At 46.9% G+C, this 16,833-nt stretch overlaps 1 protein-coding gene across 1 annotated transcript in view; it reads right to left on the bottom strand.

Annotated features, from left to right (window-relative positions):
* LOC137677087 (G2/mitotic-specific cyclin-B1-like) overlaps window positions 1-16,833 on the bottom strand; it is a 41,849-nt gene that overhangs the window by 16,166 nt on the left and 8,850 nt on the right. Inside the window, 3 exon segments of the mRNA XM_068424272.1 lie at window positions 7,142-7,305; window positions 7,553-7,708; window positions 7,710-7,850. Of these exon segments, the coding sequence (XP_068280373.1) occupies window positions 7,142-7,305; window positions 7,553-7,708; window positions 7,710-7,850 (461 nt within the window).

Below are 16,833 nucleotides of genomic sequence, written 5' to 3'. Positions count from 1 at the left end.
CAGGATCTCTGGCCACAAGCTCCCAACATCGCATCCGTCCTTTGATGATAATCTGTGCCAATAGCTCTGTAACGAATCTGATCATTCTGAATTCCATTGACCAATTATTGCATACGGAATTTGCCTATCAAACAAAGTGATAATTTGTATTTCCTAATTCAAATCAATACGATGTACAAATTTGGAATGTAGCCTGCTTTCTATTTCTGTAATCAGTTGCTGTACCTCTGCAGTAGTCTGTCATGGTGCTGTTAAATTTGTGTCCCCTGCTAACAATTGGAATAGAGGCTGCAATTGTGACGACGCAAGCCCCAAGTACGGCCGCAGCCATAACTTGAGCCTTATGTCCCACATCTGTACTCGTTCCACAACGGCTGTTTGCCACAGGTCCAAAGCTTGGCAGCTGCGCAGGTTAACCCTGCGTGGAAACACCAGTCCTGCGCTCCCTGCGGTTCGGGCTGCGAGTTGACTGCTTAGGCCTGGAACTGGTTGGGAAGATTCATTTCTGTCAGTATACAGTTTCTCCCCGTGTTTTTTCTCCAGTTTCCCTGTACTCTGCAGCTGGTTGTTATCAGCTGACCTTGAGCATTATACTTAGACCTGCACAGCTTCACAAAATGCCCTAGCTTCCCACAGCAATGACACATCAAAACAGAGTTATCTCTCCCACTCAGCTTCGACTTCTTAAGGCAGTTTTTCTTAAAGTGACCTTCTTGCCCGCATGTATAACAACGATGAACTACCTTAACTGCCGCCGCAAAAGTTTTTGCTAAATGCTCCATCTGAAATGTAGTGGTTCCTACCTTCCCGCAAGCATCCATTAGCTCAGTTAAGGTGGGGTCACGATTCGCCATCCCTGCAACAACTCTCCTGCAGTCCTCATCTGTGTTGTCCCTCGCTAACTGTAGTAACAATGCTTCTTTTACAATTTTCCAATCTAACGGTTGCCAAATATTTCTTCCCTCAGGACCCGCATCATAACTCCTTCTAATAACACATCTCGAATGATCCCTTTCCATTTTACTCCTCCCCCCCTTCCCCTGCATACGCGGGTGGACGCTGATCCTCTCCCTCACCTCCCACATTACCAGATGGACGCAGACCTCCCCCCCCGCCCTGATCTAAAGGCGGAGTAGGGAGTTGTAAAGGAGGTTGAGGTGGCCCTAATACTTGTCCCGAACACAGAGGGGGGTTTGGGGGAGACATAGTCACGTGTCTCGAGGTGTTGGCTGAACGGTGCTGCTGCAATTCCGTCTTTAATTCTTCCAGTCGTCTACCAAGCTCTGTCATGTCAAGTTCGTGTCCATTTCGTGATGGTAACAGTCCTTTAAGTCCTTGTGACTCTGGTACTGCTGACTCCGTAAATGGTGACTTTAACGGTGGTCGTTTAGCACCGGAATGTAAACTTTGTTCAACAGACTCAGGAAACGGCGAATCCGGTAAAGGTGGATATGAAGCAGGTTTACCCTCCTTCTTGTTCTCCTGCTCAGCCTCATCCGTAGAGAGATCAATGAGAGGAGGGGGTTTCGGAGGGGGTTTTGGCCAAGTGTCCTGTTCAGCGTCTGAATCAATTAGTCCAAATCGAGTTCATGTTTTAGGGCGCACTACCGGTTCTAATGGATCTGTAACTATTTTTCTCACTCCCCGCTCCTCAGCTTTTTTCGGAGCCATCCGTACCGACGGCGATAAAGGAGCTGCCACCGGTACAGCCACCGGGGCCGTGGGAGGTGTTGGTCCTGCAAACAGTGAGGGGGTAGTAGACATCTGCGGTCCTAAAGCCATAAAAGCTGTATGTGTGACTTCTCTCTCTGCTTTTATTCCTTTTAACGCTTCGCTAACCAGCCTCCATGTAGCAGACAATTTAAAGGCTTCCTTATCACCACTTGACACTGCATCCCAGAGAGAGTCACCAATCTTCTCCCATAAAGGCACTTCAAAGACATCATTAAAGGTTGTAAAATGTCCTTTATCTTTTGCCCAAGACAGTAACTGCTTTAACGCAGCTTCGTCGTATTTAATTCCTCTCTCAGAGAGTATATGTTAGAGGAGTTTCACCACTGCCACTTCTGTCTTGGTCAGGGTAGACCCCATTCCTCCCCCAGCTGCCTGGGAAGCCCTACCCAGGTTTTCCTTTGCTAGCAAAACTCGGGCTTACCGCATCCGTTCCTGCCGGTGCGAACCGCATCCGTTTCTGTTTCCCGGTGCGAAAATCCAGTGCCGGGGCAGCACCCTACAGCTGGCTTCCTCTCATCCCCCTTTCGGTCCGTTGTCCGCTGCTTCTCCGCAGTCTCCGGGCCGACGAGTCCCTGTTCGGGCGCCACTTGTCAGTGTTCGCGAGAGGGCACGGAGACACTGCATGCAGACCAATATGATCATTAAGCAGATCTCGTTTATTTACGTATCTGAGGGTACATTTATACTATTGTATTGAGGGTACATTTATGCTATTCTATTTTTGTACACACTCTGTGTACATGTCATTCTATTATGATTGGTTAGTATGCTTTGTTCACACGCCTCTATATTAGTTCTGATTGGCTTATGCTAAAAAGTTATATCTTGCAGGTGCAGCGTTCTTTCTTATTTTTCAACTTCCCTACATATCTTGTTGGTCTCATAGCCAAGGCCCTTGTTCTGTATTATGATTGGTCAGTTCATTACCACCCCATTACCACCCCCTGGACATGCCTGGACATAGCTCGTTCAGTACCTCGTTCCCACCATTGTCCCGTGGGAACCCCACAGTCTATGTACTGTTTTAGCAGAGAAAAAAAAAGATCACTGTGCATCTCTTTCTAAGCTTCAGCTGTGTTACCAGGAAGTAAAATACTTAAGATTCATATGATAAGGGACATAACTCCTTTTCCTTTTTTTACTTGCTATTTGATCTGGGTGTGAGCTGTACTGGGGGTTGAGAAATTCTTTGCCTGTGAGCTGTCCTAGGGGTTGAGGAATTCTTTAATTCTTTATCTTATCAGCCTGCTGCGTAAATTAACTGCCTAAGCATATCTCAATAGAACAAGTTGCAGAACATTAAGGTTATACAAAACCCAGTGAGAACTGGTCTTGCGGTTTGAGCCAAGATGTTACCACGCCCGTGCAATAAGAAAAGGTGAGAAGTGCACAGCGAGGAAGACATACGGCCTTCATCCCTGAGACCCCGGCCCACGACCACCAGGAGGAACTTATTATAATAAAGACCGCCTTCTCGGGGAAAGTCATTAATATGTTTAGGCATCCTTGGAATTATGATGAATATGTATGTAACACTTTGCCACATAAATACAAGATGAATTACTGCGAATGGTGCACACGATTTTGGTGGGACTACCCCCCGTGCTGCCCAGCGCTGAATAAACATAGCTACTTCACAGCCTTGCCGGTTGTGAAGTCTGTTTTCTGCACATCAATATTAAAAGAGGAACAAAGATTAGTAGACCCAGAACGGTTCCAGGCTATTGTAGAAATACCTCGACTGGTTGTGACGGACAGAGTTTGTATGCCTTAAACTACTGTTTGACAACTCTGGCTGGAGGAGGGGATGTGTGCTACAGAGGCCTGGAAGTCTGGCAAGAGATAAGGGCCTTGGGAACAGAACAATACCTCTTCTGTGCCTTAATTGTTGTGATTTACAAGTCTGGCTGGAGGAAGAGATAAGTGTCCTGTGGAGGCCGGATGGTATCTTTTCCTTGGGGACAGCCTACATGTGCAACAACTTTGCAAGGCATCAACCACGCTTGTGCAGAAGTGGGGTCATAGAGCGGACACCACAACTAGGGGGGATCACGGCCACCAGACACCCCTTGGGGGACCACCGACTCATTTTGAGAACAATTTAAGACTACAAAGCGCAGGTGTCCCAATTAGCATGAGAAGCGAGCAGAGGGGGGAGACAAGAGGGATATTACCAACCTCTCCTATCTCGCATGCAAATGACGTATTTAGACCTTCTCGCTTGGGATGCTGGTGCGCGCTCCTGCCCGCCACCTGAGGACCGATCCTGCAAGCGATTTACCGATTTACCGGAGGAGCAACTCTGCAAGCAACTTACCGACTCTACAGACAACTTACATCGCTGAATCCAAGGGTGGTGATCTCTCTTTTCCTCTCTCTCATAGTCTCTATCCTCTTTCTCTTTTTCCTTTTCTCTCTTTTCTCAATGCCTTTAGAAACCCAAGACACTTATGACCATGCCATTTTCCCTGTATTAATAAATTGTTCTTGATTTCATACCAGTTATTCGGTGTCGTTTCACCTTAATTTACTCCAAGGTATTTATGAACTAGTTGCGACCAGGTCGTAACACTGGTAACAAAAAAAAAAAACTGCGAGGATTTTTAGGCACAGTAGGATACTGCAGACCCTGGATACTGGGGTCAGGGGAGTTAAATAAGCCATAGACAGAAGCTACCAAGGCAGAGGAAATAGAGCCTATATGTTGAGGTCCAGAGAGAGAAAAGGCTTACCAAGCTATAAAAGGAGCTTTAACTTCTGCTCTGACACTGGGATTGCTGTATTACTCCAAGCCCTTTGAACTATTTGTGCATGAGAACAAAGGAGTAACCAGCCGAGTCCTTACTCAAAAGCTAGATCCACATCATTGCCCTGTGGCTTGTTGCTCAACTTGTCTGGGTCCTGTAGCAGCAGGGAATGGTTCCTGTGTTGAAGCAATAGCAGTGACAGCGACTATCATAGAAGCAGACCATTAATTCTGAGTCACCCAACAACCGTGTATGTCCTGCATGAAGTAGAACTGATTCTTAAACATGCTACACAAGCATTTTCCGCACAGAGAGTGCATTGTTATGAATTAATGATTATAAACGCAGATAATATTATTTTTAAAAGATGTAATGTTTTGAATCCAGCAACTTTACTGCCTGTTCCCTCCGATGGCGAGCCGCATCATGATTGTGCTCAGGTAGTGTTTCACGCCAGCCACCTATGGGAAGATCTGTGAGATCAACCTCTAGAAAACTCTGATCTAACCCTTTTCACTGATGGATCTTCATACTACGTGAATGGAAAACGACACATGGACTATGCAGCGGTGAGAAACTTAGACATACTTGAAGCAGAACCTCTACGACCCTCAGTGAGTGTCCAAGGGGCTGAATTAACTACATTAGCAAGAACAGTCTAATAGGGAAATAATCAGCAGGTAACTATTTATACTGATTCTAAATACGCTCTTAGAGTATGTCATGCAATGGCTATGCTATAGAAAGAACGTGAATTCCTTACCTCGGCAGAAAAGAATATTTCTAATGGAACTGAAATCTGAATGCTGTTGGAAGCTATTAAGCTTCCAAGGGAAATCACTGTAATACACTGTCTAGCTCATACCAAAGGTTCCAACAAAATTGAAAGAAGTAATAAAATTACTTGAACTGGTAGTCAGACAGGTTTAAAATGGCCTGAAGTTTTAAGAATAGTAGTATGGGATATTAAGATATTGAAAATACCACTCGCCAACCTCTAGGGTTGTCATCATCAGGAATAGTGTTTGGCAGACACTTAACTATACCCAGGACCTTTATTCCTGCTAGGACCAGCCTCTTAGATGGAGATGAATGGTTGACCCAGTATGTTTTCTATATGCAACAAGGGTTTGAGGAAAAAAAAGGAAGTATGCTCAATGGTGTCAGCCCACACCACCTGAAATACAGGTACATGATATACAGCCTATAAGCTTTCTTGTAGGCCCCCTTCAGGTACTGGAAGGCTGCTATAAGGTCTCCCTGGAGCCTTCTCTTCTCCAGGCTGAACGAGCCCAACTCTCTCAGCCTGTCTGCATAGGAGAGGTGCTCCAGCCCTCTGATCATCTTCATGGCCCTCCTCTGGACTCGCTCCAACAGCTCCATGTCCTTCTTATGTTGGGGGCCCCAGAGCTGGACGCACTACTCCAGGTGGGGTCTCACGAGAGCAGAGTAAAGGGGCAGAATTGATACCAGACAGTTCAGTTCAGCAACGGTTTAGCAAGAGTAGGCCTCAGAGTAGGCTCTAAAAGGCCTGCTCTGTGTTACCTTTACACAGAACAAACTTTCCTGTCAATAATTTTCCTTTTAGCTAGAATAATAGAGAATAACAATAGGTTCTGAAGCAAACTACGTGTTTTGTAGATAGAGTTTGTTTATGGGATTGATAACAAGGTTCTAGTAAACAAAGATTCATGCTGTTTACGCTTAGTCCTAGAAAAACAAAGGTCTCTGCTAATTATATAAGGCCAAAAGACAAAACAAAACTGTAAAGAACAACTTTGTGATGTCTAAATTAACTTGATTCATAAACTCTTGTGTCAGAGGAGAGATAAGTCCAAAATGATATCTTCTTCTTGGGAACACATGTACTTGTAAACAAGAAGGCCTCAACCATGCTTGCGCACAAGCACGATTTAAGGGGGATTGGGACCACCAGCGACCCCCAGAGACCACCCAAGACCCCTTCCCCAATTTAGTACGCATGCGTAAAGACATTATGTAATGCATTACATAACGTATTATGTATAAGTTTTTGTTTTGGAATGTGTGGGCTTTGCTTGGAATTATGTATATAAGGAGCAAGCTTTTGTTCTTAGGTGTGCATGCTAGGAGGAGAGATCCCCATGCACCCAGCGCTGCAATAAACCAATGTCGGCTTTCTAAACTATCATTTGGTTTGGAGAGTTTTCTTGGTTACTATTTTCCAGTAACAGAATCACCTCCCTCGACCTGCTGGCCACGCTTCTTTTGATGCAGCCCAGGATACGGTTGGCCTTCTGGGCTGCAAGCGCACATTTCCGGCTCATGTTGAGCTTCTCGTCAACCATCACCCCCAAGTCCTTCTCCTCAGGGCTGCTCTCAATCCATTCTCCGCCCAGCCTGTATTTGTGCTTGGGATTGCCCTGACCCACATGCAGGACCTTGCACTTGGCCTTATTGAACTTCATGCGGTTCACACAGGCCCAGCTCTGAAGCCTGTCCAGGTCCCTCTGGATGGCATCCCTTCCCTCCAGCGTGTCAACTGCACCACACAGCTTGGTGTTGTCGGCAAACTTGCTGAGGGCACACTCAATCCCACTGTCCGTGTCACCCACAAAGATATTAAACAGGACCGGTCCCAATACTGACCCCCGAGGAACGCCACTTGTCTCCACTTGGACATCACTATGTCCTTCACATATTCGCTGCAGAGATTAGAGTCAGTACCATCTTCCACATCTATGTCTTTCACATCAAGCAAGCCATCAGAAAAAGCCTGACACAGCATGTCCTCTGAGAGGGCACATCCAGACCTCTCCATGGGGGTTAGAGATGGAGACTCCAACTATAAGTAAACACAGGATCAGCTCGGGCAGCACCTCTGCAGGCCAGTGCAGGCCAAGCAAAGGCTCCCATGGTACAAGCTGCACCAGCACCCCTGCAGTGTGGGAGCACTGGCAGGGACTCATGACCCCTTTTTCAGAGGCACCAAATAAGGCTGTGCTCCTCACTCAGCCCAGCCTCGGTGCAGGGTTAGTGCAGATCAGGGTTGGGGAGGAGGCACCCAGGCCCAGGGAGGCTGCAGGTGGTACCTGAGCAGGCTCTGGCTGGGGCTCCGGGGCTGGCAGCAGCGCCTCCTCCGCGGCAGCCCTCAGTGCCTTCCTGAGCGCCACCTTCTCTGGGGGAGGCGGGCGGGGGCCCAGCGCCCGGCTACCGCCCGCAGCCCCCCGCCACTGCCTTCTCGATGGTGGCCCGCGGCTGCAGCTCAGCGACGCGATTGCCGATGTCCCCCAGGGCGGTGCGGGGGCGCAGCCCCGCCTTAGCCACCGCCCCGCGCTTGGCAACAGGCAAGCTGCTCTTCGCCGCGGTATCGGCCACCGTCCGGGTGTGCTGCGGTGAGAGATGAAGACGGTCAGATGCACCGTAACGGGCGATCAAGCGGGGGGGGTGACGGGCCTAGTGTGCGCCCCCCAAGCGGCAAGATTAGAGGGGGTACCTGAGGGTTGCACGGCTGCATCCCCCCTCAGAAACTGGGGAGTTGGAGGAGGGGAACCGGGAGGAGAGTTGCACACCCCCCCTACCCCTCCAAACTGGTGGGTTGAAGGGGAGGAGCTAGGAAAAGGGTTGCACGGCTGCACCCCACGAAACCAGAGGGTTAAAGATGCAGACCTGGGGGGTTGTATAACTGCACCCCCCCACACACACACACCGGGTCCCCTCCCCTTGTTGCCCAAAAAGTGGGATCTTCTACCCGGTATGCAAGCCAATACACACAGGGTTGAGGTATTTCTTTTATTGCAGATTTGTACAAAGCTGGGAGCTAGGTGGTGTTCCACAGAACTAGCTCAACTCTAGCACAGAATCGCTGCACATTTACAGAGAGTAATTAACATAGTTTTCCATATACTCTCTCTTATTGGTAATATTTAAATTATTCTCCCTCCTGATTGGCTTCTTCCTTTCTCGCTTCAATTTAAAGGAACTGTAGTCTCACGTCCCACAGCGCATGCCCTAGAGAAGGTGGGGGTGTAGTAGACTCTGTTCCCAATTAGGTCAGTGGTCTCTATTTCCCCTACCAATTCTACCTTTACTCTAGTTACTACTTCTTTCGTATTTCTTGGCGATCTTCCCATCTTCAGTTCCTCTGCAAAGACCAAATGTTTCCTTATTTCATTGCTCCCAAAAGCCATTCACATCTACACAACAGTTAACCAATCTTCCCTGACAACCCCTATTACTTAGTAGCTCTAGTTTAGATTATTATTAACTTACCCCATCTATCTTCCTAGACCTCTCAATCTTAAGATTAGTCCCCAGAGTTAGTAAAAATATGCCCTCCTCTGATTTTGCTAACACAATCCTCAGGCTTAGGGGGGACCAAGAAGGGGTGACACAAGAAAAGGAGAAGCAAGTTCACACACACACCACACCCCACCAAGGAGAACTTGGTGGAAGAATTCAGGACGGTTGCCCTGCTGCACCCTGCTCTCTCTCTCCCCTGAAGCTACAGGGTTTCTAGGTGGTGGGAGAAGGGAACAGGACGCGAGTGTCACCGAAATCGGGAATAAAACCTCTTCACACCAATGTAGTATTAAGAAGCAGGCACTTCTTTATTGCAGCGCTGGGGACATGGGGGATAGCTCCACCTACATGTCCACCTTAGCATCAAAATTTAAGGGTTTTTATACACTTTTTCAGTCAAGTCATTGTTACATAACCTTTACATTGATTGGTTTCACCCATCACACGATCACATCAATATTCCAATCTTACTATAATCATTGGTTAGCTCTACTGATCGATATCCTTGATATTTAAATCAAGATGGGAAGGGTAAAGGGATTTCCAAGTAGCATTGCAGAGAAAAGGACTCAGCACACGATCCAATGTGAATCAAGCATAAGCCGTTTATTAGAAGAAAAAGCCCACTTTTATAACATATTTGCTTCTGTACATGCAGCCAGGCACTGTCCATGCAAAACCCGACTGGTCACCCCCGCTTCTGCCACACGCTGTCCACGTGCCCCCCTGCAACCTCCCATTGGTCAGTCCTTTCACCATCCCCCTGTGCTGTAACATGATCCTGCAGGTGCCAAGTCCAGCACTGTTGCCGCTTGTCTGCAGCAAGCTCCGTTCGGTTGCTGGCTGGCCTGAGGCTATCCGCACCCCAGGGCCATTGAGCACTGACACCAATGTGAGGATGCAACAAATGGCGTTTATTTAACTGCGCAACAGCCTTATATAGTCGTCTTGTCCCGTACGAACTCGCACGATAACGACACATCCTGCTCCTTTCGCCATGCCTACCTTCCGTTACAGCCCGAGATTTTCCGGTCGCCGTACCCTAATCTACCTACATTTCCCCCTCCCCATGCTTCAAGTCATGCAAAGTAAAGTGTATCGCTGATTCTGGAGCCTTGCATCAAAGCGTAAGCGTAGCTGGCGGATACAACATCCCGAGCCCAGGTTCTCCAGTAAGATTCCCCTGCAACTCCTGAGATGCAAAGCAAAAGCAAGCTAATCATAAGCGCATTGTTTAAAGCTTTTGTTTCACTCAGCAACGGCCGCCGTTCCTCATCTTTCTTGGCACCCCGCCGCTTTACCAGACTCTCTGTACTGTCATGACTCCTCACGTCTGAAGGTCGAGGCTGGTGCTGTTTCAGCTTCCCCCACAGGTACTCCTGCAAAACATAAAGCTCGGACAGCGTACATATTACTTCGGGTTAGGATTTTGTTTTAAATCAGGGCGCAAACAGCGTGTAGGGACCCACTGTATAACATCATCCCGTTTGATGGCGGCATACCCCCTCCCGTGATGTAGCAGCTCCCAACCTGTTTTCCACTCTGCTGTCCCAGGGAACCGAACCTTGACTGGGGGGCCCACTTCTGGCACCCCTGGACCCCAATGTTGCTCAATTGGGGCACGCTCTTGGTCTCCCCGGGCAAAATGATTTAACGAATAAAGAGCGCGATGTAAAGTGTGAGATTGGTAGTTGACAGGAATTACATCTGGGAATCCTTCCCCCTCCCCAAGAATCTTAATTCTGTGTTTTTGTTTCTTACTCAAACCTGGTTCCCTGTGTCTCGCAGACCCCAGTCAGAGAATCACAGCCTTGGTTACCCATAAATCCTGCTCTCTGTTGTTGAGCCACAAAGGTTGTATTGACCATTCGTTGCACAGTTTTCTGCAAACATGCAAACAAACAGGGTAACACAAGTAGGATAATGCCTATTATAAACATTCCCATAAGCAGACTCTATCTACAAAACATGCAGTTTACTTCAGAACATACTGTTATTCTCTGTTATTCTAGCTGAAAGGAAAACTACTGACATGAAAGCTGATTCTGTTTAAAGGTAACACAGATCAGGCCTTTTAGAGCCTACTCTGAGGCCTACTCTTGCTAAACTGTTGCTAAACCATCCGGTATCAATTTCCCCCTTTGGAAGAAGTTAGATTTATTATCTCACTACTTCCATATACTATTCTCAATGATTGCCTCAACACAACCCACGCAGATCCCTATGATAATTATAATCACAACTATATAAACTATTCCCTCTAATAATGTGGCTAACCATCCTTTTAGAAACAATCCACCGTACTCCTGCGCCTGTAGAGACAGAAACATAACCTCGACCCATTAGTAATAGTTCCCCTGGTCCCAACCACTCGTTAGTACCTGGTTCCCTATACCACACTTTGCCTTTGTTTTTCACATAGCTTGCTCCCTGTCGAACTGCCTCCCAATGTATTACAATTGGGGGTCGCTCCTTATCTCCTGCTAAAGTTAAATGGTTAAGTACATAAACAGCTTTTGCAAGTCTCTCAGAAGGTTCAGTCACCTCTCCCCCTTTTTGTTTTTGCAGAAGCTGTTTCAATGTACTATGAGCACGTTCCACAATCGCCTGACCTGTAGGCGAATGAGGAATCCCGGTGACATGTGTAATACCCCATAGTTGACAAAATTGACGAAAAATTTATGAACAGTATGCTGGTCCATTATCAGTCTTAAGTTGTTGTGGAACCCCAAGACTTGTAAAGCAAGCAAGTAAATGTCGTTTGACATGACGACCTGTTTCCCCAGTTTGTGCTGTTGCCCATATTACATGTGAAAACGTATCAACAGATACATGAACATATTTGAGCCTTCCAAATTCTGCAATGTGAGTAACGTCCATTTGCCACAGTTGCAACGCACTCAACTCTCGAGGATTTACCCCTATTCCAATTCCCATGCCAATTTTCTGACAACTAGGACAAACACTAACTAATTCACGTGCTTGTGCCGTGGTGAGGTGAAATTGTTTCGCTAGCATTTTCGCTGATTGATGAAAGAATTGATGGGATAGGTGTATTTGTTCAAATAAATTTGGTGATATTTGCGTATAGGACACAAGTGTGTCTGCTTTATTATTTCCAATGCTCAAATCTTGATCAAATTGATGACTACGAATGTGGGTGACAAAATAAGGTATCTCTCTGAGGTTTATTGCTTGATGCAACTGTAGCAAAAGGGTGTAAAGTCGCATATTTCTTATTGGTCGTATAAAAGCTCTTTCAATTCGATTTACAATGCCTGCTGCATAAAGAGAGTCTGTTACAATATTTACAGGTAAATCCTTCCATTTTACAAAAACCTGATATATCGCAAAAAATTCAAGTGTCTGCAATGAGTCCTCAGTAAATTCCTGAGAATTTACAATGTTTCTATTGTCCATCCTCTTGCCAGGTAATAACTGCTGAATGTGATCGCTTTCCTGCATCGGTAAAAACAGTTAGTCCAGTCACAGGTATCTCTGATCTGATAGGTTTTTCTTCCCAATCCTGTTTTCAAATAAACTGTAGCTTTATATCTCTTGGCAAATGTGTTAACAATTGTCCAGTAAAGTCCTGTAAGGCTATTTGAAAAAGAGTTGACTGATTTGTTAACCCCTGTAGATATTCCTTTCTGATAGGTAAATAGATAGCATCTGAGTCTAGTCCGGTAATGTCTGTAATCCTTTTATGTACTTTGACAAGCAATTGTGCTATTGCTTCCACTCTGGTACAAAGTGTTGTTTTAGGATGAAAAACCAAAGAGTCCACTCGAGCATTGCCTTCTGCAATAAACCCAGGCAAATTAGTATGATTTCTTACATGTAAAACATAAAACAATGCAGTTCGGATTTGAATTTCTTGCCACAGAGCTCGCAGCAATTCAAAAACACACTGATTACATATATGCTCTATAACAGGTCTATCCAATTGCTTTATAATGCCAGCTACATATGCTGAATCAGCAATCAAATTAAAGGGAATGGGAAAATTCTGAAATATTTTTAATACAGCTCGTAATTCTACCACCTGAGGTGAACCCTTTTGTTGTATTACCATAGATTCCCACTTGCCATCAGAATACCAGACAAGGCCCGCCTTGCCTCTGTTCCCAGATCCATCCGTAAAAATGGTAGTTCCATCCACAGGAGTGTCTGCGCACCACACTCCTGTGGCAATTGGAAGTTCCGCACTCAATTTTACAACAGGATGGGAGGGCAAGTGGTAAACAACCTGTCCCGAGAAATTCTCCATAGCTGTTTGCAAAGCAAAGCTATTAGCCATACACCACTCAAAATATTGAGCTGCAAAATAGGAACGGTTAGTGATGCAGGGATCTCTGGTCACAAGCTCCCGACATCGCATCCGTCCTTTGATGAATAATCTGTGCCAATAGCTCTGTAACGAATCTGATCATTCTGAATTCCATTGACCAATTATTGCATGCGGAATTTGCCTATCAAACAAAGTGATAATTTGTATTTCCTGATTCAAATCAATACGATTGTTCTGGTTTGGCCCAAACCAGGCCAATTAGTCTTAGAGAAACCAAGGTCACTGCTAAATTCCTCACTGCTTATGAGTGAAGAGCCAAAGGGGGGTCGCACCTGCAGGGGGGAGCAGACAGGGCAGGTGACCCAAGATTGACCAACGAGGTATTCCATCCCACACACGTCATTCTCACTTTCCTATTTATCACTAACCCACTGCCTCCTGGAGGTGGGGCCCAGGAGGGAGGGGCCCTCCTGTCTCCCACTGATTGGTACCAGCTTTGCCAAATCTCCAGTTAAAAGCCTGCAGGTGTGATGGCAGGGGGAGCTATTGCATTTTGCCCTCTGCCCGTGCTGGGTGGAGCTACTGCATTTTCCCTTCTGTCTGTGCTGGGGGGAGGTACTGCCTTTTCCCCTCTGCCTGTACTGGGGGCAGCAACTCTGCCTGAGGAGGATTTCCAAGCTCTTGATCTTGGTTTTGTACATGTTTGTATATATTTGGTTATTTCTATTATTATTGTTATTATATTCTTTTTCATTATTATAGTTTATTAAAACTGTTTTAACTTTCCAACCCATAAGTCTCTCTCCCTTTTCCCTTTCCCTTGGGGGGGGGGGGAGAGGGTTAACAGAGAGCATCTGCCACCTGGTTAATAGCTGGCCCAGCTTTAAACCGTGACAACGATGTACAAATTTGGAATGTAGCCTGCTTTCTATTTCTGTAATCAGTTGCTGCACCTCTGAAGTAGTGTGTCGTGGCGCTGTTAAAGTTGTGTCCCCTGCTAACAATTGGAATAGAGGCTGCAATTGTGACAACGCAAGCCCCAAGTACGGCCGCAGCCATAACTTGAGCCTTATGTTCCACAGTACCCACTTTTGCACATGCCTTTATCATAGCATTCAAATCTGTTTTTCCAGGTAAAGCTTCAATGATCTTTTGACAATCAGCATTAGCATTATCCCTGTTTGCCACAGGTCCAATGCTTGGCAGCCGCACAGGTTAACCCCGTGTGGAAACACCAGTCCTGCGCTCCCTGCGGTTTGGGCTGCGAGTTAACTGCATAGGCCTGGAACTGGTTGGGAAGATTCATTTGTGTCAGCATATGGTTCCCCCCCCTGCATTCTGCAGCTGGTTGTTATCAGCTGACCTTGAGCATTATACTGAGACCTGCACAGCTTCACAAAATGCCCTAGCTTCCCACAGCAATGACACATCAAAACAGAGTTATCTCTCCCACTCAGCTTCAACTTCTTAAGGCAGTTTTTCTTAAAGTGACCTTCCTGTTCGCATGTATAACAACGATGAACTACCTTAATTGCCGCCGCAAAAGTTTTTGCTAAATGCTCCATCTGAAATGTGGTGGTTCCTACTTTCTCACAAGCATCCATTAGCTCAGTTAAGGTGGGGTTACGATTTGCCATCCCCGCAGCAACCCCTCTGCAGTCCTCACCTGTGTTGTCCCTCGCCAACTATAGTGGCAATGCTTCTCCCACAACCCTCCAATCCAACAGTTGCCAAATATTTCCTCCCTCAGGACCCGCACCCACAATCACCGGATATGCCCGTGGAATCACAACTCCTTCTAATAACGCATCTCGAATGACCCCTTTCCATTTTACTCCTCCCCCCCTTCCCCCGTATACGCGGGCGGATGCTGATTCTCTCCCTCACCTCCCACATTACCAGATGGACGCAGACCTCCCCCCCCGCCCTGATCTAAAGGTGGAGTAGGGATTTGCAAAGGAGGTTGAGGTGGCCCTAATATTTGTCCCGAACACAGAGGGGGGGTTTTGGGGAGACATAGTCACGTGTCCCGAGGCGTTGGCTGTACGATGCTGCTGCAATTCCGTCTTTAATTCTTCCAGTCGTCTACCAAGCTCTGTCATGTCAAGTTCGTGTCCATTTCGTGATGGTAACAGTCCTTTAAGTCCTTGTGACTCTGGTACTGCTGACTCTGTAAATGGCGAATCCGGTAAAGGTGGATATGAAGCAGGTTTACCCTCCTTCTTGTCCTCCTGCTCAGCCTCATCCGTAGAGAGATCAATGAGAGGGAGGGGGTTTCGGAGGGGGTTTCTGCCAAGTCTCCTGTTCAGCGTCTGAATCAATTAGTTCAAATCGAGTTCGTGTTTTAGGGCGCACTACCGGTTCTGATGGATCTGTATCTATTTTTCTCACTCCCCGCTCCTCAGCTTTTTTCGGAGCCGTCCGTACCCACGGTGATAAAGGAGCTGCCACCGGTACAGCCACCGGGGCCATGGGAGGTGTTGGTCCCGCAAACAGTGAGGGGGTAGTAGGCGCCTGTGGTCCTAAAGCCATAAAAGCTGTATGTGTGACTTCTCTCTCTGCTTTTATTCCTTTTAACGCTTCACTAACCAGCCTCCATGTAGCAGACAATTTAAAGGCTTCCTTATCACCACTTGACACCGCATTCCAGAGAGAGTCACCAATCTTCTCCCATAAAGGCACTTCAAAGACATCATTAAAGGTTGTAAAATGTCCTTTATCTTTTGCCCAAAACAGTAACTGCTTTAACGCAGCTTCGTCATATTTAATTCCTCTCTCAGAGAGTATATGTTGGAGGAGTTTCACCACTGTCACTTCTGTCTTGGTCAGGGTAGACCCCATGTAAACACGTCCGAGCCGCATCCCATGTCGCCCAGTCCTCCCGCGCAGTCCGTAGCAGCCACAAGATAACTCCCCATGTTTTTAATTCTTTGGCAGAACCCGCTGCCATAGCTCGCTCAGCGAGCTGCATCGAGCACCGCTCCCAGGTATTCGGCTGTAAACAATCAGCCGGTCCTGCCACCGCCCCCCCCTTTAACGAGACGGTCCACACACTGGGCTACGTCTTTCGATTTCACAGAAATCTTAAATTCCCCGCCCAGTAACGAAATCACCTTTATCAAGGTTTCCATGGTTCGCGAACCCACTCCGACCGCCTGCGGTCCGCCAGCCCAGCAATCACGTCGGGGTCACCACTTGTTGCCGCTTGTCTGCAGCAAGCTCCGTTCGGTTGCTGGCTGGCCTGAGGCTATCCGCACCCCAGGGCCATTGAGCACTGACACCAATGTGAGGATGCAACAAATGGCGTTTATTTAACTGCGCAACAGCCTTATATAGTCGTCTTGTCCCGTACGAACTCGCACGATAATGACACATCCTGCTCCTTTCGCCACGCCTACCTTCCGTTACAGCCCGAGATTTTCCGGTCGCCGTACCCTAATCTACCTACACAGCACTGTTCACAGTGATGTTTACTGTCAAGTATGCAGAGGCTCCGTGGGAAGCACACAGGAGATTGGCCTGTGGCCTTGCTTGGAGAGCTTGTTGACTTCAGCTCTTGATTCTTTCCGTTAGCTGCAACAATATCCCCCAACAATTCCCCCTTTTTGTTTTAAAAAGATCATGGATACATCCGTATTTCCTTCATTCCCACCATTTCCTCAGGCATCATAGGATCAGCAGATCCCATAAGTTCTTGAACCATCCATACCTTTTTCACTGCTGATTCTATCATGCCCGAGACACACCACAACAAACAACATCCAAACAACAACATCAAAA

The sequence above is a fragment of the Nyctibius grandis genome (genome assembly GCF_013368605.1).
Source record: "Nyctibius grandis isolate bNycGra1 chromosome W unlocalized genomic scaffold, bNycGra1.pri SUPER_W_unloc_1, whole genome shotgun sequence".
In the NCBI taxonomy this organism is placed as follows: Eukaryota; Metazoa; Chordata; class Aves; order Nyctibiiformes; family Nyctibiidae; genus Nyctibius; species Nyctibius grandis.
Note: the sequence above shows the minus strand (reverse complement) of the source record. Positions and strands in the feature narration are given on the sequence as shown.